We start from the raw sequence: 26,142 nt of genomic DNA on the forward strand, positions 1-26,142 counted from the left end.
TTTTTAAAGGGAACATAGTAAATAGGCACAGATGGTGCTCTTAGTGTCTGTACTAAGGGCATATCTTATCAGAACTCCAAAGGCAGACCAGCACAGATGCCTGACTATTAGCAGTAACATTACAAAATTATAACATGGAGCCATTCTGTTGGTAAACTGGATAAGATTTAATGCATCTTTCCTTGCAATTATGTCAAGAATTTGGGCCCAGAGTTTTAAGTCAGGAAAAGATGGGAAGAGATGTTAAAACTGCAGAGCATCTGATCTGCTGACATCTTTGTTATAAAAACTTACATCATGACACAGTGAACACTGGAGTTGTTGTAGGTCCCTTGAGGTTTGGGTTCAATATGTTCAGAAATTTAAATATGCCAAAAACTGCTTGGAAAGTGAACATTTTGAAAATTAAAAACAGTTACATTTCCCCCTAGTGTTTTATAAAACACAACACTCACAGAGTATCACATACAGTGACCCTTATAGCACTTAGGCCATGGATTGCATTTCAGGGAAGAACCAAAGTCAAGTGTTGAACATTCTATAGAAAACCGAGTCTTCTCCGCAGTTGATCTTGAATGGATTTGTCATGCTGCATTCTGAGATAATGTTTGCAGTGCAATGTGTCTCCCACATAGATAAATTTTGTTTTCATTTCCCCTGTGGTCTCAGTTTGTCTTTCTTCTGTCTCCCTCATATGCTCATGTGAGTGCACATACGCATGCACGCGTGCGCGCGCATGTGCGCGCACTTGCACACACACACACACACACACACACACACACACACAGCCTACGTCTGAATTTCTAGAGCTATTTCAGCTTTCACAAAAAAATACTTCTCCCAGTTCACTTACATGATTTGGAACTTTATCACCCTCGCATACACAAGGTCATCAAGGAACATGGTGGGGTGGTTTGGCATTGTAGGTCCTTGATGAGGTGGACCCTTGCTTTTAATCTACTGCTGTGAGGAGTAAAAGGCAAAGTGGTGAACTAACGGCTGAGCAAAGTGTGAACCTATACCAGCAAGTAAGAAAGAGATGGGCCATGCTCCCCCAATGGACTATAACCTCTCCTTCTACCTCCTCAGAGTAGCACCCAGCTGAGAACCAAGCCTATGGAGACATTCTGCATCCAGACTGTTCCTTGTGGCTTCAGGGGATCACCTGATTGAGGGGATATCTACCTTTACCCTTTGTGTCTATAACCATGTAACAAGTCACATGCACTGGCCCAGTCTGTTCCAGCTGGCTGCTACTTTGATAAATCAGTTTCCACACTTGACTGTTGAGGCTTGAGAATTTCCTCTGTCCTCTGGCAAACCTAACACAGTAAAGTTTTAGAAAGTTTTCTCAGAGTTGTGGAATGTTCCATTATTTACAATAAAAGGTGTTTAATAATAAAAAGCTCCAGGAGCCTTATAAATCCCTGTGAACATATCCATTAAGTGTCTGAGCCTATACATTACCTAGAATTTTGCAAACAGAAAATCTGAGAGTATTCTATAAAAACAAAAATGAGATGTGGATAATTTTTCACTCAAATAGTAGGCAAGCTGTGAGCTTAATATAATCTTCAGTACTTTTGGAGAGATTTTGCAGAAAAATCAATGTCTACCTCTGCAGCACTTAAGAAAACATGCCTGATGATGCCTTATCATCTGTTTTTCTTTTCATTGCCAGTCAGGTCTCTAAGGAGAGGGAGGGGGAGTTGTCAGGGAAGCAGAGCAGGTGGTTGGGTGGGAGGAGCTAGTGCATGTTGGGGTTGCTTCAGATCCCTGCTCATCCCTGAATCCCCCAGTGTGAATCTGATTGTATATTAAAGAGAGACTGAAGTCTGTGTGCTTAGACAAAAGGAGTTTCCGTTAGAGATATTTGGAATCTGCATTTCAACAACTAAGGAAAATAAAAATCTACCATACTGGCACATTCCAATTCGATTGCCAAATTGTTCTACTGGGATCTTTGGAATAGTGAAAATAGTGACAGTTTTCACACTCAGAACTGTTCTGGAATGAGTATAAATTCACATAGCTAATCTCTCATTGGAGAACACAGTCTGTTGTTATGAGTAGTTTTTTTTTTCCGCCAGCCTGGTCCCATCGCTACACCAGCCCCAAAATAATACACAGAGACGCTGTATTAGATATAATTCTGTTTGCCAGTTAAGAGTTTCTTATTGGCTGGCTCTGTCTTAAATACTAACCCATTTCTATTAATCTAAGTACTTCCACGTGGTCTTATCTTACCGGAGAGAGGGGCTGGTGTTCTACCCTGTACTCCTGCATCTTGACTCTCCTCCCTACTACTTCCCCTCTCCTCCTAGTCCCACCTATCTTGCTTTCCTATTGGCCAACAGTGCTTTATCCATTAACTAATAAGAGAAACATATTTACAGAATCAGTCTGTGATTTTTCCTACAGCCTCTGTAGAAATATAAACGTCCATGTCTGCTCTTAAACAGAATGTAGACCCAAAGCAGCTTCCTCAAGACCCCATTGGGCGTCCCGTCATGCATCTTTCTGGTATCAAGCATGCCACGGGTGAGGCCATCTACTGTGACGACATGCCTGCAGTAGACCGGGAGCATTTCCTGACTTTTGTAACCAGTTCAAGAGCACATGCCAAGATTGTGTAAGTGTCCTTAGCCCACAGCTAGGAGAGTCCCCCGCTGTCCAACTCTGTCCCGTTAGTGCAAAGTAGTGGTGTGGAGAGGGTAAGTGGAGGCTTGGTGACACCCACACTGGAGATGAAATGGGACTGGAATGCAGGACTCCTCACAAATGTCCTGTAGAGTCACTTTACTGTGCCCCAACTGTGTCCTGTGCCTCGAGGAGAACAATCACCTCCCAAATGCCACATTCTCAGTCCCTGGGCCGGGCGGCTGCCCTGAGAAGCTGTCTGCTGTGTTTTCCTAGGTCCATGGACCTGTCAGAGGCGCTCAGCATGCCAGGCGTGGTGGACATCCTTACTGCAGATCATCTTCAGGAGGCAAACACCTTCGCCACAGAGACATTCCTGGCCACAGATGAGGTATTGCCCTTTTGCTTTCTCGTTGAACAACTTTGCCAGTTAATGGCAGCTCCTGTTCTCATAGCGATGGTGTCCAAATTCTTGTCCCATAAAGAAGTGAGTGTTCTTTGAGCAGTAATTATGAACCACCGATATTCTCATAGGTGTGAACTGAAGTTTCTTCTTTCCCACTTGAATGAAGCTGATTGGTTGTGTGAGCTGCTTCCAAGGCTGGGGTGGATGTGACTCAGCTTTTGGAGCGCTTGCCTAGTGTGCAGGAAGCCCCTGTACCCAGCCCCCCCAGCACCACATTAACTGGATGTGCTTGTGTGTACCTGTAAATCCCACACCTAGTGCGGGAGGCTGAAGGGTTAGAAGTTCAGGGTAATCCTCAGCTACATAATGAGTCTGAGGCTAGCCTGGGTTACATGAGATCCTGTCTTATAAAAAAAGTAGATATTGTCGATTATAGTATATTATATTATAATATATTGTTGATTATATTAATAAGCTGTAATGTTATGCTGCCAAGAAATATGGAAGATGAGAGAGAACTGTTCATGTGATTTGCAAACGTCTCCCACAGTGTTTCTAGTTACTTCCCCAGTCCCAGTGTGTCCAGGACACACATTCTGAGTTAAGTGTGAAGTCACCCCTTGTTTCTTGATCTGAAAATGCTTTCTCCCTCTCTGAAGTCAGATTCTGATTCAATGATTCATTCATCTGCACTGTTATGTATCCCATTGTATTTGAAAATGAGCTCAGGAAACATGTGTGCTCCTGCCCTTTAAACTTCTTCCACTCCAGAGAAGACCTAATGGACCCAGCCCCTTCTTCTTGTGTGAAGTTCATTTACCTGTTCCAGACACTCCCCTACCTACCATAATTCCTGAAGTGAGAACTCATACTTAATTTATGTGAATATTTCATGTACTGCTTCCCAGATGGTGTGAAGCCAAGAGGAGCTGTTCTAACATGGACCAGTTGAAAGTTTCAATTCATTAACTTTGGCTAGGAGATCTCAGGCTACTGCAACACAACAAAGACAGGATTCAGATTCTCTGCCTATCTGAGACATCTCAGTCCTCGGTCTACTCAGAAGAACTTAAACAGTTCCAACAGCTTTCCCTTGCAGAAAACTTGGCTCTCCCAAGTCTGAAGTCAAGGGTGAAGATTCCCTGGGCAGGATCCTGTATACTGGCAGAGGCAATGAGAATTATACTCTTTAAATCTTAAATAAACACGTTCCAGGCTGCTCATGGTACCTGTCCTCAGATGTCTACACCACACAAGCAGAGGTTTGTGCCTCTCAGAATGGGAGAGAGGGCCATGGTCAATGACAGGGTCCTTTCTGCGCCACAGGTACACTGTGTGGGTCATCTTGTCTGTGCTGTGATTGCGGATTCTGAGACACACGCAAAACAAGCAGCGAAGAGAGTGAAGGTTGTCTACCGAGACTCGGAGCCTCTGATCCTAACGATTGAGGTATGAGATCAAGCTGATGGCGGCACGGGCGCCAAAGAGCAGGTGTGAGTGGTGTGTCTGTTACAGTGCTTTGGCCTAGGGATGGGAAAATCTGATGTGGTGGCTTCCAGAGCACACAGAATACATGGGCTCCAAGTCTGAGCATTAGCAATTCCCAGGGACCTGGCTCTTTCTGTCTCCTCTCTGCCACTCAGAGCAGAGATTGTCCCCTGTGCCCCCAGAGAGGGCAGCTGCAAATCTTATGCTCCCTATTCATGTTTGTGAGGAGAGGTACACTATTGTCCCAGTGCTCCAAACACATGTCCTGTCACTGGTCCAGTTCTGTCCCATGTCTGTCTCTGAATTAATGACAGAGCAGATGAATGGAAGACCTGTTGTCCCAACTGAGATGGGGGTTGGGTAGATTTCTTTTTTAAGTGAATGGGCTGTGTAGGGTGTGGAGACCTAAACAAGGTGTTAGCATGGTTTGGAAGGGGAACGGTGACAACACTGAGCTGGGGCATCTGTGGCAGCCAAGATGTCCTATAGCTCCCATTCATAGCATCTCCGGCTTTGGCAGGTACACAGTGGGAACTGACAAGATAGTCCATGAAGACACTACTTTACTATTCTTTAATGCACATCTAATATATCCATGGGACATGGATCATGTGATGCCTAGAATTTCAGCAACTAAAAAACTAGAGTGTTATATTTCTATCCTAATTTTCACACAAAAGCTGAAAAGTTGTAGAGGTTGTTAGGCTTGCCCCACGAAGTGATAGCATTCGCCTGTGTGCATTCCCTTGGTTCTGGAACATGGCCTCTGCATCAACCTTAACTAAACCAGCAAGGCTTGTACTTGGTGCCTATGCTCTGAGTGTGCCCCTCACCAGCCAGTTATGCCTCTCTCGGAATGGAGGAGAAGGTCACAGTAAGGGCAGGAGCAGACCTGTAGGGTGACTTCCTCTACAGCCACAGGCACATTGTGTGGCTCATCTTATCTTAAAATGAGGGAACTGTGGGCCAAGATCAGGGATTCCATGATGCCTTAAGTTAGTTTCCCCTCATGCCTTATTCCTAGGAACATGGTCCATGGTTCTGGAAATTTCCCTCAGTGTTTTCAAATTAAATTAAAGTCATGTCAAAAGGACAAAAATAAAAATAAAGAAGTTAGGTAGTTTTCCCTGGCCAGTTTGAAATTAAAACTCCCCGTTTCATTTTCAGTTTCTTTCATTCACTCATTATGTGCTGTTCTTGCCTACTTTGTATATTCTTTCCCTAAACATTTTGATTTGAGTTATAATTACTTTTGAAGGAAATGATTTGAGTAATGATTCATCAAAATTTTGGTTGCGATCTTTACCCGTGACTGAATATCCACTCTTCCCCTTTCTGCCTCACATACAAATGGAAGTAGTGATAGCACTTTCCCCTTCCTATCTCCACTAACCCATCCCCAGTTGCCTGCAGAAAACACCAGGCAGTGGCCTTGCATGAGAGTCACCTCTTATTTTGGACAGAGGTCAAGCTCCCGTGTCCCTCAGCTGCCAGCATATGTCAGGGAGCTCCTCCAATGCCTCAGCACACTGCAGCCCTATTATCACCTTCCTGACGAGGAGTGTTTGGGAAATTGGCTCAGAATTACCCAGTGAACAATCAGTAATGGGATTGTGGTGGCCTGGCAAGCCTTATGTGAACCACCAACCCCTGGCTGGTAGACCCTGGTGCTCCACAGCCCTGTGCAAATGAAATGCTCATGGCCTAGCATGAGTCTAGCAGGCAGAGCTTGTGGCTCCAGTTATTACTGGTTTTATCTAGCATTTATATGGCATTTACGCCATCCATGTCTTTTAAATGTAATGTCTACTTTCACAGTCAGATGTATGTGTGCCTGCCACAGATGATGCCCAGAGAGGCCTACAGTCACACACTAGGACATAGAGGAGACAACTCTGGATAGATGGCTCAGTCTGGGTTGAGTCAGCTAAGTGGCTTTGGCTACATAGAGTGAATTATTAATCCTAGGGAATCTTCTGCCTGGAAAACTAGAGTTCCATTCTGGTTCTCCGAGGTATTAGGTATATTCTGATCAGGATCAGTGTCCTTGAACTCCCTGGGCATATTTTCATTTGCTTTTTGTAGAATCTTTGAAGGTTGTCTTTCGACTTAGCTTCTCAGGGCCAGTGGGAGAGTGCCTGGATTCCTTCCACAAGGGAATGCTACCCAGACCTGATCATTTCACACAGGCCTTGGGACTCCCAAGTACCACCTTTCTAACCCAGGATGCATCACTACTTTCTTCTCTATTTGCAGGAAGCTATACAACACAAGTCCTTTTTTGAATCAGAAAGGAAACTGGAGTGTGGGGATGTTGATGAAGCATTTAAAATGGTTGATCACATTCTTGAAGGTAAAACTTCCTTTAAAATGGAGCAGCTGGGAAACTTTCTGGGTAGTTTAGGGCTTCCCTTGCCTTCTGGAAACCATCCCACTACTTCAGCAGACTTTGCTCCTGGAGTGTAGGTCCCTTCCTCACACTGCCTTTCCCTGTGACTCTGATGGGATTATAAGTGGTGTAAGCAACCCAGAAACAGAGCATCCTCTCCTCCAATCCCAGCCTGTCCTGTTCCTGTGATTTCCTCCTCATTGTTGTAGGACATTTTCACCAAATACAGAATTCTGAGTTGACTGCAGTACAAAAGTTCTGTACCACTTCCTCCGGTCACCATGGATACCGAGGAGAAATAATAGAGTGTACTTAGAAGCGTTCTTCCTTGCAAAGCAGGCACTGACCTTTTCTCTGGCTGCTTTCAGGATGGAATAGTTTTGTGTTTAGTTCTTTTGAAACTGAACCGTGCTTTATCATGGAAAGATTTCTTTGGTTTTACCCAGTTTGGGGGTCACTAAGCTTCTTAAATCTGTGGGTTCAAATTTTCTTCGTAGTTTGGGTAATATTCAACCATTACTTTTCAAATATTTGATTTCAGTGACACAAATGTCAGAGTCCCTTTACTTTGTCACATGGTTTAGGAGACCCCGTTTTTTCCTTGTCTATTCATTACCATTTTCAGATTGGTGTATTTGTCTGAAGGGATTCTATCTCCCTAGGCTTCTCTCATTAGGGTCCTTTGGCTTTCATGAGACTGTTTTTCATAGCTTCAGAATTAATTATGCAAATGGCAGGGCATCTTTTCATGTAGTCTTGACTGTTGGGAAATGAAGGGAAAATGAGAAATACCTGTGTTCTCAAGCTCATAGCACCCAATTGACCAGGAGCAGTTAGGAAATAGTATTGGAAATGTGACCAAACCCGCTAAGGCACCAAACCCGCTAAGTCAAGAAGAACAGAGTGGAGGAATTAAGAGACAGGAGAGTGTGGTGAGGGTCAGAGTCACCCAGAAATCTAACAAATAAAAAGCCATAGTTTGCCTTTGCAGTGGGAGTGGGGTCTCTCTGCCTGTGGGTGTTTTGGGATTTCTGCCCTGTCTAGAACCAGCACTGGCACACGTGAGGCTCACGATGGCGGTGACTCTGAAAGCCACCTGCTAATGCCACCCTTTACTGTATCCCGAGTCTCTGCTCACTCTGCTTTCCTCTCTACCCTTTAGGGACTTCTGTCAGTGTGTAAAGTGTGTGTGTGTGTGTGTGTGTGTGTGTGTGTGTGAGAGAGAGAGAGAGAGAGAGAGAGAGAGAGAGAGAGAGAGAGAGAGAGAGAGAGAGAGAATGTTGAATGGATTTATTGGGGGACAATATCCAAGAAATAGAAATGAATTATTGGATATTCATATAGAAAAGGACACCCTATTATCTAGAGAACAAAGGGAAAGTCGGGGTTTGTTGGTGAGGAAAAGATTATCCAAGTTTCTTCTTAAGAAAGCCCAGTGATGTTGGCAGCATCACCAGCAGAGCATGGACACATTGTGACTGGTATGTGCCACGGTTTGGTAGATAAGAATTAGAATAGGGGAGTTAACAATTAGGTTCATCACTTTGGGTTGGGCGTGGGAGATGGTTTTGGAATACATATAACAGAGACTATTTTCCCCAATGGACTTTTGATGGCATTTTTATTGGCATCTTAAGTCCCTTTACATTTAAGGTTCTGGTGACTAGACGTATTTAGTGGGAGGAATGGGGGGTGGGGACACACAATATTCCATCTCATCTTGGAACTAGAAGTCTCCTGTCACAGAATTTTGATTCTAGAAGCACAGATCTCCTTCCTTAGGGCTCTAGCTTCACACACTGAGAGACGTGAGAGCCCCTCTACCCCTCTGCTTTCCATGTGGAGCTGAATGTAGTTGTTTGTCACCTTCCCTGTGGGGCTTCTCTGTCTACAGCTCACTGGTTGAGTTTCCATATCATGAGACAAAGGGAGTGGGTGGGAGACACTGCCTGTTTTTTTTCTGTCAGGTTGTGACTTCTAAGTATTTTCTCGTACCAGGCGAAATACATATAGGCGGTCAGGAACATTTTTATATGGAAACCCAAAGCATGCTTGTTGTCCCCAAAGGAGAGGATGGAGAAATTGATGTCTACGTGTCCACACAGTTTCCCAGATACATTCAGGTAACATGGGGTCGCTGTGGGTGAGGGGATGCGGCTAAATGACTTCAAAATGTACCAAGAACATAACAGGCAAAACCACATATTAAGTATTAACATACAAATAAAATTTAATATAACAGGTATATAGTTTCCTAACTCAGAAGAGGGTTTTTGTTAAAGTAGAGAGAAAATCTTTGTGGGTCCATAGCTTTCAAGTCAGTTATGCAACCAGCAGGCATCTTTTGATATTCTCCTGGCTGTTGAGAAACAAGGGAAATGAGAAAGGCCTGTGCTATCAAGCTGATCGTAATTAATTGACAGGAAACAGTTAAGAAACAGCATTGGAAAGGAAGTGGGAAGGCATTAAATTCAATAATTTAAAAGTAAGGAGAGTGTGGTGAGGCCAGAATCACCCAGGAAATCCTACAAATAAGCCTTAATTTGCCTTCTTAGTGGAGGATGTTTTGGAATAGAGGCTCTCCCTGGCAGTTCTGCAGTAAAACACTACTCATTCATTCACCCACCCGTCTCTTCTGAAATCAGTGGTTGTTTATGTCCATGTTCCAGGCAACTCAAATGCAAGAAAGGAGATGATGCCTTCCTGAACTGGTCTAAGCAAGATGGAATACTCAGGGAGCTAAGTGAAGGGATCCAGAGATAGTGGGGAGGTACCAAGGCCAGAGGAGGAGGATGCTTGGATGTGAACAGGGACACTTGGGGAAGGTCGGGCACCAACAGGGACCAGATCACTGCTGTTCCTCAGCTCTTCTGCTCCATTCCCTGTGTGACAATGGGCCATTTATCTCGGGCTCCCACTCAATAATAATAATAATAATAATAATAATAATAATAATAATATAGCAGTTGTTAAGACAAAATGATCTATAAATATTGGGATGACAAAAACAGGAACTCACATCCTGTGAAAACAGATGGTCAGTATCCACAGTCACCCACTAAGGATGTTAAATGTAGAAACCAGCAAATAGAGAATCCAAGAAGCCTTTCTACTGTTTCAGGAAACATGCCTGAGGGATTAGTGTGAGAAGGATACTCTGTCTGTACTTCTAGCAGGCACAGAACAATCTCACTGCTAAAGAAAAAGCTAGGTAATATTAATAGTGGTGTTGGCAAAGTCATTCTAGCCAAATATGAACAGGCATGGTTGTAGGTGATGGTAAAGCTATTGGACATTTTCCTCTCTGTCATTTACTATCACCACATGAACCTCAGGGCTTGTGTATCATACTGAACATTATGAAATCTAATTTTGTAATGGTTGTGATCCTCAGGGAATAGGCTTCCTGTTTAGCTTGTTAATATTACAGGGATGGCCTGCTGAAGATGGGCCAGAATAATGAAAACTGGTATTGTCCACAGGAAGTAGTTGCCTCTACCTTGAAGCTCTCAGCCAACAAGGTCATGTGTCATGTCAGGCGTGTTGGTGGGGCCTTTGGAGGAAAGGTGGGCAAAACCAGCATCATGGCAGCCATCACTGCATTTGCTGCCAGCAAGTAAGTGGGGGAAAACTGTTAAAGAAACTGAAATGAAATCTTAATAATGGCACTTGTAATGAGAAAGATTCTCCATTAAGTTATATAAGATCACATATTTCAAACCAATATTCCAACAAGATGCCAGCTTATGAAAATTCTTTGTTTTTTGTTGTCAGTGTCAATAAGAACCAAAATAAGCATCGATTACTGAAAAATATGGCCAAAGCCATTTTAAAAAATATTATAATACTTGAGCTGGGTACTGGTGGCCAACACCTGCAATCCCAGCACTAGGGAAGGAGAGGCAGGTGGATCTCTGTGTTTTCAAGTACCCTATTCTACAGAATGAAATTCCAGGACAGCCAAGGCTATAGAGAGAAACCCTATCTCAAAAAAACAAACAAATAAACAAAAAAACCCAATAAACAAATGAGATATTATAATACTTGGAAAGTCAGCAGAAACAGGTCCTGAGTGGGTGGGGTTACTTGTCCCAAGCATTGAGAGTCTGTACTGTCTGCTGTCTGCTTACAAATCAGATATGTAACCTGCTTCATCTCCCAATATCAACCAGCCTTCCTTTCTCTCCCTCTCCCTCTCTCCTTCACTCGTGTGTTTGTCTTTCTTTCTCTCTTGAATTATATAGACACTGCCTGGGTTAACCTTACATTTATGTATCTGCTGTTTTTCAAGGAGGATGTTAAATCCTCACCATAGGAATTTCCCTTGGAGCCCCCACTCCTATAAGACTTAATCTCACTGCAGAATAAAGCTGGCTCACTTGCTTGCTTGTCTCACTCTTCCTTCTTTTCTGTCTTAGACATGGTCGTGCAGTCCGCTGCGTTCTGGAAAGGGGAGAAGACATGTTAATAACTGGAGGCCGCCACCCTTACCTTGGGAAGTATAAAGTGAGCAGAGGAAAAGGGTGTGGGAAGGGTGTGTGCTGCAAAGAGAACAGTCTATGAACGCACATGGCAGCGTTTGGCTGCTGTGATGGGGGAAGAAAAAGGGCATCGACAGATGTGTCTTCGTCAGGGTGTCTACTGCTGCAGTGGAATGCCATGACCAGTCACCCACATTTCCATGTTACAGCCCAGCGTTGAAAACAGTTAGGGCAGACACTCAAGCGGGGCAAGATCCTGGAGGCAGGAGCTGATGCAGAGGCCAGGAAGGGATGGTTTGCTCCCGTGCTTTCTCAGCCTGCTTTCTTACAGTACCCAGGACCATCGGCCCAGAGGTGGCACCACCCACAATGGGCTGGACCCTCTCCCATCAACCACTAGTGATCACCAATGCCCTCCACTTTGCTACAGCCCAATCTTAGAGAGACACTTTCTCAATTGAAGTTCCCTCCTCTCAGATGACTCTAGCTGGTGTCAACTGGACATAAAAACAGCCAGGACAGCAGAGTAGTCTGTTTTTGTTCTCTTGTGCTCCAGTTTAGTTACCACCCTGTTCAATGGGATTCCTGCTTTGCTCAGAGATGTCAGCTAGAGAGAGAACCAGCTAGCATCGTGCACTGCAGATTGTGTAATTGGAAAACCTGTGACTGTGTATGTCCCTGAAAATAGATCTGATAACCATTCTTTTCACACATGAAAGGTAAAAGTAGAATAATTCCTGTAACAATAGGGCTATATGAAATTGCAATTATTTGCAAATGGTTCCTCATTTTTTAAATATATCAAGCATATCTTGAAAAACCGTGACACAGAAATTCCTAGAATAGTTTCTATAGTAGAAAATAATTACCTTTTTTCCTTTTAAAAGACTATTTTACATTTTAAAGTTGTTTGACTACTTTACCAAATAACCAAAATCTCTCAGGATCTTAAACCTTTATTATGTTCTTTCTCATTTAGGCAATAGCCTTGTAGCCTGTATAGATTTGGGGAGGCAGGATTTGCTCCAATCATTCAGGGACTTGTTTATCTAATGGCACTTTACCACATTAGACTGCACTGTCAAATGTGTTAACAACGAGGTGCATACGATTATTTCAATTCACATTTAAATGAACAAAATGCAATTAAACTAAGGTTATGTTCTATACTTGTGTTAACTATTTCAAGTACACAGTGACTACCTTTAGTTATTGACTACCATATTATAAATGTAGACAAAAAATGTTGTCATCTTCCCTGAGGGTTATATTGGAACCCTGTTCAGTGACTCTGAGACCTTCACAGAGCCATCTACCCAAGGCAACAGGAAAAGGCATACTCACTGGACGATATATCAAGGACCAAACCTGCAAGTGTTGGACTTTGCTTCTGTCCAGACATCTTTGAGTCTGATTTTGGCACCCACCTGTGGGGATAGCTAACAAATGTAGTCTTGTGCCCCTTGGGGAGGTTCAGAGCTTCAGAATAACAACTTTAATCTTGACTTCACATGGAACACTGAGACTGAGTAATTGTTGGTAAGTCCCATGCTGTAAGTTTCTTGAGTTTTACAGTAGGCTCATGCCTAGTACCTGATTTATTTCCATTTCAAAGATAGCCAGAGAGCTTATATAGAATTCTATTTATTTTTCTTGTGGCTGTGACAAAACACCCTAAAAAACTTAAAGGAGTAAGGGTTCATTTCAATTTTTAGTTGACCCGGTACCACCCATCATGGCAAGGAAGAGCTCAAAGCAGCTGCTCACGTTGCATTGCAGTCAAGAAGAAAGCTATGAGAACTGTGGCCAGCTACTGGTCTCCTTTTATGCAGAATAGGACTGAGCCACGGGAATGGTGCCACCCATTGTTAGGGTTGGTCTTCCTACTTCAGTTAACACAGTCATGAAGATCCCTCCCAGGGATGTCCAGAAACCTGTCTCCTAGGCAGTTCTATATCTGTTGAGCTGATAATTAACACTGACTACCACATAGCATTTTCTCAGGAGCACTAAGCCAGCTCTATATCCAAGAAGCAGCTGTGAGATCTGAGTCCATGAAGCTTTTCCAAAGTATGACTAAGCTGACTTGTAACGTGTATGGGTTTTTTCGCCTGCCGCCTTTGGTCTTGTCCTGCTACCGCGCCAGCCCCAAATAATACACAGAGACTCTGTATTTGGTATAATACTGTTGGCCCGGTTACTTGTTTCTTATCAGTTAGCTCTGCCTTAATTATTAACCCATTTTTGCTGATCTATGTATTTCTCTTACCGGGGAGCCGGCAGCATACTGTTTTCTTCAGACTCTCCATCTTGACTCCTCCTTCCTACTTCCTATTTCCTCCTTGTCTCCTAGTCCCTCCTATCTTTCTTTCCTATTGGCCAACAGTGCTTTATTATTAACCAGTATGAGAAACATATATACATAATGGCATCTCCCATCACTGACTTTCTATAGACTTGACCTCCCTAGCCAGCATCAACAGTCAGTTCTCTCCTGCTCCAGGTTGGATTCATGAACGATGGCAGAATCTTGGCCCTGGACATGGAGCATTACTGCAATGCAGGGAGCTCCCTGGATGAGTCATTATGGGTAAGTGTGTTAAGGAAGTTTTCTTTCTCCAAGAATGTTTCATAGAATGATTCCACTCAGGAACTATTCACTCTTTACCCAACACTTAATGACAGTACAGAGACTCTCACTGCAGGAAAGCATGGATTCTCACTGCAAAGCACAAGTGGATCCCAGGGACCTTGGCCAAGCGTGCATCTGTGTTTCCCCTCTATGCTTCCCACACTACATGTGAGCAGTAGACCAGGCTTCCCCAGCTTTGGCCCTGTGGATATTTTCAATTGTGTAACTCTTCATGGGGCTATCTGTGCATTATAAGCTAGTCACAAGCATCCTTGACCTGTGGACATCATTGGTATGCTACCTCCCAGTCTTAGCAGTCACACCCAGTTCTAGACATTGCAAAAAATCCACATTTGGTGGAAGGATTTCCTCTCGTTGAGTATATGTTCATTAAAGCAAATACCAGAACTTCTTTTTAAAATTTCTACACTGTTGACAGCTAGTCTTTTAAGAAGAAAGAAACATCTATACTGTCTCATTCCATAGGTCCACTGGTTACGAGCTATAAACATATCCAAGACTTTGGAAATAGTTGGAAATTGAAAAAACACATTTTCTCTAAAGTGTGAAAATGAAAGGTAGTAATTGGGAAGAATTCAAATCCTTTAAGAATATTTTACAGCAAGGATATATTTACTGGCAATGCCATGTCTTTGGGCGTTTTTGCTGATCTGTGAAGAGGGGGACTATTTCCAGTCTGGTTTCATTGTGAGGTGTCTGCATGGTGGGACATGTACAGAAGACCAAGCTCTCTCACATCCATTCTGGGTTTCTCCAGGTGATAGAAATGGGACTTCTGAAGATGGACAATGGTTACAATTTTTCCAATCTTCGCTGCCGGGGCTGGGCCTGCAAAACCAACCTTCCATCCAACACGGCTTTACGTGGGTTTGGCTTTCCTCAGGCAGGGCTGGTCACTGAAGTCTGTATCACAGAAGTTGCAGTCAAGTGTGGGCTGCCCCCTGAGCAGGTAACTCTAGTCTCCTGTATAAAAGATGCTGACTATCTGAGACCACAATGCTTGGGATCAGTCAGGTTAAACAATAGTGAGGTGATCCAGAGATTAAATATGCACCTGAGTTTGCCCAGTTAACTAGTTAATACAGTCAGTAACCAACTTTAGTGAACTAGTCTTACCAGTGCTCCACCTTATAAAAACTGATAAACACTGATTTTAAGATTGTAAATTGGATTTTCACTTGGTTAGTGAGAAGTTCCCATTAGCTGGGGTTGTATTATAGTTCTGTATTGCTTTTTAAAAAATGTCGGCAGCTTATGTATGTGTGTATGTGTGTGTGTATGTATGTATGTATGTATGTATATTTGCACACATATCTATGTCTATGTCTATATCTGTATGGTCTGTTTCTCTCAGACTTTAGAAGTCTAAGACCATGATGCTAGTATCAGTTTGGTTCTGAAGATCGCACAGCAGTTGACATTGCAGGATCTTACCCAGAGGGGTCCATATGGCAGAACAAAGGATTTAGCAATCAAAAGCACTCTTTGTTAGTAATTCAATCTTGTGGGAAGTATCCAGGATCTCATGAGAACTGCCAAGTCTCTAGATAGGATACCACTTCCCACCTGGCCTCACTTTTGAAATGATCCCCACCCTAACACCACTATTCTGAGAAGCTCACCTCACATGTCCCTTTCTTTGCCCGATAAATCACACATAAACTATAGCAACAGTGTAACCATCACTGAGGCCTGCCAAACCCCTTTCCTTGTTTCCTTAATATCTGAGGCAGCTGTCACAAAGTATCTTCAGCCAGGAATGCCTTGAGGCTGCACAGGGCTTTTAAGGTATCCATTGCATTGGTGGGAACTGAGACTTTTTTAGATTAGGCAGAAAAAAAAAACCTTTCACACACTGTCTTGATGATTCCTTTCTTGATTCTTTGTGCTTTTGTGCTCTTTCTGCATTCTAGCTGCATCTTTACTCTTGATGTTTCTCTTTTAACTCGCTCACTCTTGATATTAGCTGCTTCTTCCTCTTCTGTTCTTTTCCTTACACCTCATATACCCCCAATAAGAGTTTCAGGCAACACAGGGCCTGCACAGGGGTTACATTCCAATTCTCAAGCGAATGAACACATGTAAAAGATTAAAAACAGAGTCATCCATCTAACTCACATGTCTAAGTAACTTATTACAGAGCAAGGAAGTAGCAACTCTTTCATTGGCAGGCTACGAATTGTGATTGTAATGAAAGAAGCAATCACTTTTTTAGCTGTTTTTAGAGGTAATCTTATAAGGAATTTTAATGGAGTCATAAACCTAAGCTAATGAAGAGCACAAGGGAAATGAAAAATATGTGCATTTATAGTCTATATAAACATTTTGAACTAACACCCTGTAATCAGGGCTAGTAGTTTCCAGATTCTCTTTGGGTCCCCTAGGTACATAGAGAGTGCCAGGTGTAGGATAAATAGACTTCAGGCTATCATAAATCCTCTAATTCAGTCTCAGGTTAACAATCCTGAGCTACCATAAAAGTTTTAGCATCAGCTCATTTCAGTACTCCCAAGAAACTGTGACACCCTCGCACTTTAAATATCAAAATGAATTTTCTGCCCTGTGTGTAACCCTTGATCACAAAAAGAAACTTGTTTCTCTATCTCAGGACTATAAAGTCATATTTTTTTCTGTTGTCTTGACCAGCCAGAACTTCTCTCCCTACTGTGTTTCTGAATAAAAGCTGTTTCTGTCTCTATACCTTGGTTCTCTATTCTCCGTCACCTGCAAAAATCCAGGACCCAATACTTCTATACATAAGAAACAGTCAGCTGAACTTTGAGTCTTTAAGATACATACCCTTATGAGAAAATGGAGGCCAGGAATCTGTGCAGAAAATTAATCACTGTCCTAGTTTATCAATCAGACTTACCAAGGAAAATGTATGCAGCAATCAGGCTGCTTTGCTATTTCAGCCCTAGTCCAACAAATCATACAGCTCAACTATATGTCTTTGTAAACTTTAGATTATTCTTCTGGGGTTATTTATCTTAAAAACTATTAGCAAGGTATCTGGTCTAACCTAAAGTTATTTTTAAAGCTTTGCTTCTGCTAAATGTACATTCCAAAATCTGTGACTGGGTCTTTTCAGCATTAAGAGAATTGGAGCCAGCCTGGCTCCTGGGTTAATTCAGTTGGGCACCTTGACTGTTAACCAGAGTTGTGTTCCAAATCATTTCCTTCAGTGGAGCTCATAGGCCTTAGGTGTGAAACATATCCTTGCATATATTTTTCTTTATAAAAACTCTGTATAAGCTATCATTATCATTATCATCTAGATAATACAGTTAAGGGAGGAATAATCTTCTTGAAAATCGACAGATAAAAGTGCTCAGTAGATCCAGATGTATTATTGAGATAAACACACTAAAATACGGGCAGTGGGGGTCTTTCCACATCCACTTATGCCATGCCTGATACAAAGGAAAGATTGTAGCAGTAACTTGTAAAGGCATAGCAGAATCAAAAGACATTGCAGAGTCTGTAGTCTCACAGCCATTCTCAATGAGGGTCACTTATCACAGAGTTTTCTTCTTGGTGGGCTAACTCCTTGAAGGGCAGTTGCCAACTGTTGTACCTATGACATGGGCACCTGCAACAAGGATTTCATTTCAGTTATTCAGTTGTCATCTGTTGGGTCTTTTAAGTCTCAGCCTTGAATTCATAAATTAGCAAAGGTAATTCCCTTTTTGATGCCTCCTCCACCCCAGGATCTAGCATGGAGTTTAGGTAGGGAGACATGCTGAGCTGTCTCTCCCTCTCCTCTCCTCCTCTGCACTGTGCCAGGGAGGACAAAGGATGAAAAGGAGTACCTGAGAAAGCACACACACACACACACACACACACACACACACGCACGCACGCACGCACGCACGCACGCATGCACGCACGCACGCACGCATGCACGCACACATGCACTCACACACCAGGACTGTTCCCAGTCATTTACAGTCCTCACTTAGGCACTTATGCAGATGGACCTCACACAGAACTGCCCCTGACAAGCACACTAATTTGCCCCCTGCTGGAGCAGGCTTGGAGAGCCCAAGCCCTCAGTTCATCTGCATTCCCCCCTTGCCTCTATGACAACAGGCAGGAGCCATCTTCTTCATGTCTCTTAAGCTTGTAGGGACCCTTGTCCCCCTCTTTCTGGCCTTCTGACCACAGCCTCTGTCCTTGTTATGTTGGTAGCAGGAGGGAGAGGGAATTACACAAGGACATCCCTTCTTGTTCAGAATGGTCTCTTAAAATCTGCTTTCCCTCAAATGGCATGTTGCATAAAGTTCCACTTTCCCACTTACAGGGATCAGAGCAATTGCTAGTGGGGTGGCTGGTGTGTGTGTGTGTGTGTGTGTGTGTGTGTGTGTGTGTGTGTGTGTGTTTATAATGGCCTCTGTCTGCTTGCTGGCCATAACTGTGAGGTTCTCTCAATTACAAATATAAGGCACATGGTGTCTTTGCTCTTGGCTGAGGGTCTTAGCTGCCAGTTCTGGGAAGACAGTAACAGTCTACTCAGGGCACCAACTTCTGGGGACAGAATCTGCTCATTTGTGGTTCCATGCATAAGACATTCCTGTGACTGAGCCTGTCAACATTTCATCATGGACAGTGGAAAGAGCTCATGAGGCTTCACCCTGCCTTGGAGGACTAAAGTCTGTTAATGGTTGCTGTCAGCAGGGCATGCCACTTTCTTCAGTGGTGGAGCCATTGGTCAGTAGTTCATGTTTCAGGAAATGGCCTTCCAACCTTGTCTACTCAGCCAACTCTAAAATTCTATACAGTTGTTCATTCACACAAAAATGTACAGGTCTGGGAGCTTGGGTAGTAGAAAGGGTTCAGTGGAATGGGGGGTTTGGAAGAACCCTCCGGAAGAATTCACAAAGCAACCTCGTTTGCCATTCCACTTAGCCATCAGTTATATTTAAACAAATATCCCTGTTGATTAGCCTTGGGAATAAGTGGTCCTGTTTCACCAAGGGCATCTAAATAACCCAGGTTGCACAGCCCAGGCATCTTTCAACAGGTGCCCAAAATACAAGAACTGAGAGTCAGGAATGTACCCGGACCACACTGTGACACCTGAGAAGAGATGTCAAGGGCTCAGTCCTGTAAACTTGCTCAAGAGCAGCATGCAAACAAGAGAGTCTAGCATAGTTAAGGGGTTCTGAGGGGAGGATGAGGACGATGTCATGCCTTGAGAAGGGCTTTAGTAACAAGGAGGCAGAACTGGGCTCAGCCAAGTAGGAGGGGCAGAAGTGGATGAAGAAGACAGCGGATGGACATGACTATGTCTTCTGGGTTTCCCTCACGTTTTAATCTCCTTTCCTTTCATAGGTTCGAACCGTCAATATGTACAAGCACATCCATAATACCCCCTACAAGCAGGAGATCAATGGGAAGACCCTCACTGAGTGCTGGAGAGAATGCATGGCCAAGTCTTCCTACTCCATGAGGAAAACAGCTGTCAGGAAATTCAATGCAGAGAATTCCTGGAAGAAGAGAGGGCTGGCCATGATCCCCCTGAAGTTTCCTGTGGGTATGGGCTCAGTATCCATGGGACAGGTCAGTTCTTGAAACACAGTTTGAATGTCACCTGGCAGGGGCTTGGGAGACAAAGGTGCTGAGGATTAGTCATATGATGGCACTGCTCAACTGTCAAACCCCGCCCAGGTTGTGCTTAGCAAAGCCTGTACTATCCTGGGACAGGAGAACTTGTCTGCTTCTGCCCCCACTGTGGGGAGAAACATCTTGGTGGGACATGGGGGACCTTTGATTTACTCCTGACTGGTGCTAAGCAGCTGAGATAATTGTCCACAGTCCTGGAAGTTCATCTGACCAGTAAGAGACTCACTGTCCAGGTACTGTGACTCAGAGTTTCAAGACAAAAACATTAGAAATGGGAAATTATAGGCCCATAGGTGCCCTTCTTCCTCACAAGGTAAGGGTTCATTACACATGGAAAAGTAAATTATTTAACCTTAAATTATTAACCTTTTAAATGCAATTTTAGGAGTTGGTTCTCCTTGTAACTGTCAAGGGGGAAGACTGGGAACTGTTCTCATGGTTCCTTATCTGTCTAAATAAGTCTTAGCTACTAAAGCCCGCTGTGTGCGTAGGTGTGTAAGCATGTGTTGACTGTATATGTGTGTGTGTATTGCACACATACATAAAAATAAAACAGATCTTTAGATTTTGTCTCATCCTACCCTCACCTACAAAAGTTGTGTCCTCATTTTCAGTATGAGAACACTGAAATTTGGGGTTTCGAACACCTAACCCCTTCCCCACAGCTGGTGGAATCTTGGCCAAGGCTGACACTGGTGTGCAGGCAGCTCTGGGGACTGTAGCCTCAGAGCACCCTTTGATGGAAGTGAGGCAGGAGTCAGCTGACCTGAGGAGAGAGGAGGCAAGGCCAGCACTGCAGCTTGGTCCTTAGAGCTGTGAAGAGGCCTCCGTGGACACCCTTGCTTTAAAGCTATGCTTAGGGATGTGGAGACTGGGATCTGTCACACAGCATACTTGCTGGAAGGCACGTCCTGAAAGGCTGTGTTCTGCAGAAAGCAGCTAGAGGAGGGGAGCAGGGATGAGACTGGAGGCCCCTCCACACAAGGCCTGAACTGGTGGCTTTGTCTAACGGGGCTTGATTTCATCTAGATGGTGATCCCCTCTGTCTTCTGACTTCTGTCAGGAGACACAGGGGGCTAGCAATCTGTTTCATGAGATGTTGTTTACTAAGTAGAGGCATTTAAAGACATGTATATCCAGGATTCCAACCCCATTCTGGGCAGAGCAGCATTCAGGTTTCTGTGTAGAGACCCTTTGTTGAAAATGCAAATGTACACATGTATAGGTTGAAGGGGAAGGGCATAAGAGTCTGCACACATGTTCTAATAGTTAGAGGTCATCCAGGTAGGGAGAAACAGCTTCGTGACCTGAGCATGCCTAACTCTGGATCCCTGTCTTCACTGCCCCACACTGCCTACCCTGGCAGAAGCAGCTCTCACCCAGATGCTCAGGGGTTCAAATGATTCTTTCATGTCTAGACTGTGTACCCTGAAGGATGCAGGTGGCATCTAGTTAACCTCTGCATTTCCAGGGCTTATTTCAGAGGAATACGGTAGAGTTCCAGATAAGGCATGGCTGCAGTATTTGGGGACTCAAGATTAGGGCTAATTCTCACCAAGTGGATAAACTTCTCTCCACACTTTGGAGAAGCATCTGGCTCAGTACTCTAGTTGGGCTGGTTTTGTAACTGGAGCTTTGGGGACTTTTCTTTTGTGATGCTGACATTGAGTCATGTATTGTGTCATTTACCAGAGCCGAATTTGACATTTTTCGTGGTCTGAGTTTGTAACACACCATGGAACTAATTACTCAGCAGACTCTGATACAAATGCTGTCCTAGACCTGCAGGGAGAATGCTCTCACCAGCAGGGTCATACAATGGAGAGACCAAAGCCCAGAGAGACTGCTCCATCTGCCAGCCCAGTGCAGGCAGCCAGCTCTGGGTTCTCGGAAGAGGATACCTCTCCTTATGTTAGATTCAGGAAGACATGCCAGGATCATGAAACGGTGTCTCCAGGAGTCTTGTAAACTCAATCTTTCCCATCTCTGCAGGGCCCTTATGTATATCAATATAATATTACATTCTAACACGGTATGTTTAGGCGCTGAGTGCCTTTGCCCTCAGACACAGGCTATCCTAATTTTGTCAAGACATCACTAGTTTACACCTGTTGACCAGGAAAATGGAGATTGCCTTCACTGTCTAAATGTCTTCCTTTGAACAGTGGTGACTTCAGCTTGCCCACTAGAGAAACACACTCATTTGGATGTGGATAAAGGGGCAGTTCTCCAGGTGTGGTTCTCAGGCCACGCATGGATGTAAATTCCTTCTAGTGGCAGAGTTGATCTAGGAAAATAGTCCTTTGTGTAGGTTTATCTGGTGATGTGGAATCCCTGAACTTTGACTTGTGACCAGGGCTGCTTACAAGTGATCTGAATAATAGTCTTGATAAAATTTTAGGTTTATGTAATTAGAAATTACCTTACCAGGATTTCTATAGATATTATTTCTACAAATCCCAAGTTAAGCTAGGCACACTGGAGAGAAGGAAGGGTTTTATGTGGCTCACTGTGGACAGAAACTCGAGACAGAGGGATGACACAGCATCCACATTCAGGAAACAGCTAGCAATCAATAATGAGTCTTGGCTCATTTTATGCTTTTAATATATTTGAGGAACCCATCCTCATTAGGGTGAATTTCCACGAGTTCCATGAGTTCAAGCAACCCAAACTCCTGGCTCCTTGTTTATATGCCCAGAGATTTCTCTCATGAATGATTATAGGTCTCTTTGACTTAACAATCTATATAAACAATTGCAGGTAAAATAGCACAGTGAATTCAACTCCACTGCGGACAGTTGTAGCCCAGCAAGACTTGGAAGAAGCCCCATGCTAGACTCAGTGGTACCATATCTTCACTTAGTCTAGCTGCTTCTGAGTAGGTGAACTTTTAATTCTGTGAGCAGCTCAGTTACTTCTGCATCCATTAGAGGACCTGCACTATCAGATGTCCACTCCAGACATCTGCAGACCTGTGCCAAGTTCGTTTAGGTCAGTGGTTCTCAGCTTGTGAGAAATGACCCCTATGAGGGTCACATTATCATTTATAACAGTAGCTAAATTACAGTCATGAAGTACCAAGGAGATAATTTTATAATTTGATGTTATTACAACTGAAGGTTTGCAGTATTAAGGAGGTTGAGAACCACTAGGTTATTTTGTAGCCAAACAAAATGAGTCTCTGTGCACCTGATTTGGATTTGCATTTGGGGATATCACCATGCAACACTTGCCTTGCCGTTGCCATGACACTGGTTGATATATATATATATATATGTGTGTGTGTGTGTGTGTGTGTGTGTGTGTGTGTGTGTGTGTGTGTGTGGAGAGAGAGAGGGGGAGAGACAAGAGAGAGAGAGAGAGAGAGAGAGAGAGAGAGAGAGAGGGAGAGGGAGAGAGAGAGGGAGAGATCAGAGTCTGGGAGGGTTTTAGATGCAGTGATATGTCCTGACAGGGGTCAGAGCCTTTTCTCATTGATTTCTTTTCAACCCCTCCTCAGGCAGGTGCCCTGGTTCACATTTATCTCGATGGCTCTGCACTGGTCACTCATGGTGGGATCGAGATGGGGCAGGGCGTCCACACTAAAATGATTCAGGTAAGAATACACACCCTGGATTCTATTGAGTATGTCCTCACACATGGGTTCATGAGGGAAGACGGTGAGCATATTTCTCTGTCCCAAAATAAAAGGGTAGGATACTGTAAATTTGCCAGCTTAAGCATTAATCTATTAGCAGGAAGTGATAAACAAGTCAGTTTTATTACTGAACCCCAGGAAAGCATGTGCCAAAAGATGGGTTTGTTTTATTGTTTAAGAGGGCTTCGTGTTTGATTTCTGCTTTCATTGAATGTATTGACACAGAATTATCCTCTTCAGAGTGTTTGCTGGGAGGTGAAAAGATGTGTAAATTCTGGTGGATTGTAATTTTTCTTGCCCTTTTTATATTAAGGGCTCTGAACAATCAAAAACATAAATCGGACTTGATATCTCTACCCAGTGCTTATTAGCAATTCTGTGTTAGGGTCCTTCTGTTTTGTCTGATTTTCTTACTATAAATTGCTAAGATGTTGCTGGTGTAATTTTGTTGATTATCAGGGTTATTCAACTAATCTTACAAAGAATGAGCACTGCTTTGTGTCATTGTAAATTCTTCACAATTGCCAGGCATGGTGAACTACAATCCTAGCACTCTGGAGGCTAAGGCAAGAGGATCAAACTCAGGCCAGAATCGGCCACACAGAGACATCCTATCTCAAAAACGAAACAGATGAAGCCATTCTTAACAATCATGATTTTAATGGCTGCAGGGGGGGATGCAGTTTTAATTAACTCTCAGTTATTGAAGTATTCAATGGATATTTCTCAAAATAAACCTATTGTTTTCTAAAACTACTCTCCTGTGAAGACGTTACTGGATTATGGGGTATCAGTGTTTGGAATTATAGACACATTACTAAATTTTATTTCATAAAGTATCTGCTGCATTGTGCCCTTGACTAACTCTAAATTTGATGAATTGTTGAAATAATTAGATAATTTGCCAGGTGAATGAAAGTTTTTGTTCAGTTATAGGAACTGGGGATGTGTAGGATTTCTAGTTTGTTTATTTGTTTTTGTTTTCATGCTGCTAGCGCCTGAGAGTTCTCTAGTTCTACTTTTCAGTGAGATTTCCGTTTTCCTTCTTGCCCTAAAGACCTTATGTTGAGAGCCCGTGACTCTGTCTGCATGCCTTTAGAGAGCCTCCCTTTCTGGAAGGCTCAGGACGCCTGTGTCTGTGGACAAGTTGTGGACAAACTCTATCAAGCATACTGTTAGCCAGAGAGAGATGAATCAACTAACATGATTTTCTCCAGCGCTAAAAGTATGGACCAAAGCAACCTCCAAGCCCCATGTTGGTTCTCAGCTCCTGCATCATCCCCGCCTCTGTGATGCATGTGTTCTTAAGGAAATGTCCTTCCTGAGTGTGTGCATTTCCTGCACTGTAGCAAGAGCTGTGCATGAAAACCAGGCAGCTCCTGCTAAAATTTGTCCTCTTTGCTAGAATATTGCAAAGTGTGGTGGTGAGAGTAGCTCAGCAGTGTTGATTTCGTTCATACAGAGATGTGGATGAAGCTTTTCCCCATGCACTAGTGTGGATCCTTTTCCTGATTTATTTCTTTTATTCATTTTTTTGTTTTTATTCATTTATTTTTTTTATGTTCCTATCCCAGTTTCCCCTCTCTTCTTTCCTCTGGGGGAAAGTAAGGCCTTCCCAAGGTAGTCTACTAAGTCTGTCCCATCATCTAGTTGAGGCAGGACCATGGCACCTCTCCACCCTAAACATCCCTGTATCTAGGCTGGACAAGGTATCTCTCCATATAGAATGGGCTCTATTAAGTCAGTTTGTGCATTAGAATTAAATCTTGGGCCCACTGCCACGGGCCTCATATATTGTCCCAGACATACCATTGCCATCTATATTAAGGGAGTCTAGTTTTGCCTTATGCAGGTTCCCCATTTGTCAGACCTGATTCAGTGATCTCAATAGCTCGGGTTAGCTGAAAGTGGGTTTCCCATCATAGTCTTAACTCCTTTGTTCATATTGTCACTCCTCCCTTACTTCAGTTATACTCCGGAGCTTGGCCCATTGGTTATTTGTGGATTTCGGCATCTGCTTCCATCTGTTTCTGTAAGAGGGCCCAAGCTTTTCTGGGGTTGTGGATTGTAGGCTGGGTATCTTTTGCTTTATGTCTGGTATCCACTTATGAGTGAGTACATACTATACTTGTCTTTCTGGTTTGGGATTACCTCACTCAGGATGTTTTTTGTTTTGTTTTGTTTTGTTTTTTGTTTTTTGTTTTCCTAGTTCTGTCTTTTGCCTGAGAATTTTAGGAGGTCATTTTTTCTTATTCCATTGTGTAAATATACCACATTTTCCTATATCCATTCTTCAGTTGAGGGGCATCTAGGCTGTTTCCAAGATCTGGCTATTACAAATAATGTTGCTATGAGCATAGCTATGAACAAATGTCCTTTGGTATGAATGTGCCTCCTTTGGGTATATGCCCAGCAGTGGGCAGCGTCTTAAAGTGAGTTGGCCCCTAATTTTCTGAGAAATTGCCATATTGATTTCCACAATGGCTGTACAAGTCTGTACTCCCACCAGCAACAGAGGAGTGTTCCCCTTTCTCTGCATCCTCCACAGCATAAGCTGTCATTGGTGTTTTGATCAGCCATTCTGATCAGTGTAAAAATCATCTCAGAGTGGTTTTGATTTACATCTCCCTGATGCCTAAGGATGTTGAGCATTTCCTTATGTGTCATTCTGCCATTTGAAAATGTTCTGTTGAGAATTCTCTGTTTAGATCTGTACCCAAATTTTAATTGGATTATTTGGTAATTTGATTTCTAGTTTCTTGAGTTCTTGTATATTTTTGGACATCAGCCTTCAGTCAGCCATACAGTCAGGTGTGGAGT

At 43.3% G+C, this 26,142-nt stretch overlaps 1 protein-coding gene across 1 annotated transcript in view; it reads left to right on the forward strand.

Moving 5' to 3' along the window:
- LOC127226326 (aldehyde oxidase 1-like) overlaps nucleotides 1-26,142 on the forward strand; it is a 63,991-nt gene that overhangs the window by 23,166 nt on the left and 14,683 nt on the right. The window contains 11 exon segments of the mRNA XM_051190250.1: nucleotides 2,463-2,632; nucleotides 2,917-3,031; nucleotides 4,373-4,495; nucleotides 6,791-6,887; nucleotides 8,922-9,046; nucleotides 10,406-10,539; nucleotides 11,342-11,429; nucleotides 13,908-13,994; nucleotides 14,815-15,006; nucleotides 19,392-19,619; nucleotides 23,185-23,280. Of these exon segments, the coding sequence (XP_051046207.1) occupies nucleotides 2,463-2,632; nucleotides 2,917-3,031; nucleotides 4,373-4,495; nucleotides 6,791-6,887; nucleotides 8,922-9,046; nucleotides 10,406-10,539; nucleotides 11,342-11,429; nucleotides 13,908-13,994; nucleotides 14,815-15,006; nucleotides 19,392-19,619; nucleotides 23,185-23,280 (1,455 nt within the window).

Source organism: Phodopus roborovskii, unplaced genomic scaffold (assembly GCF_943737965.1).
Source record: "Phodopus roborovskii unplaced genomic scaffold, PHOROB, whole genome shotgun sequence".
NCBI lineage: Eukaryota > Metazoa > Chordata > Mammalia > Rodentia > Cricetidae > Phodopus > Phodopus roborovskii.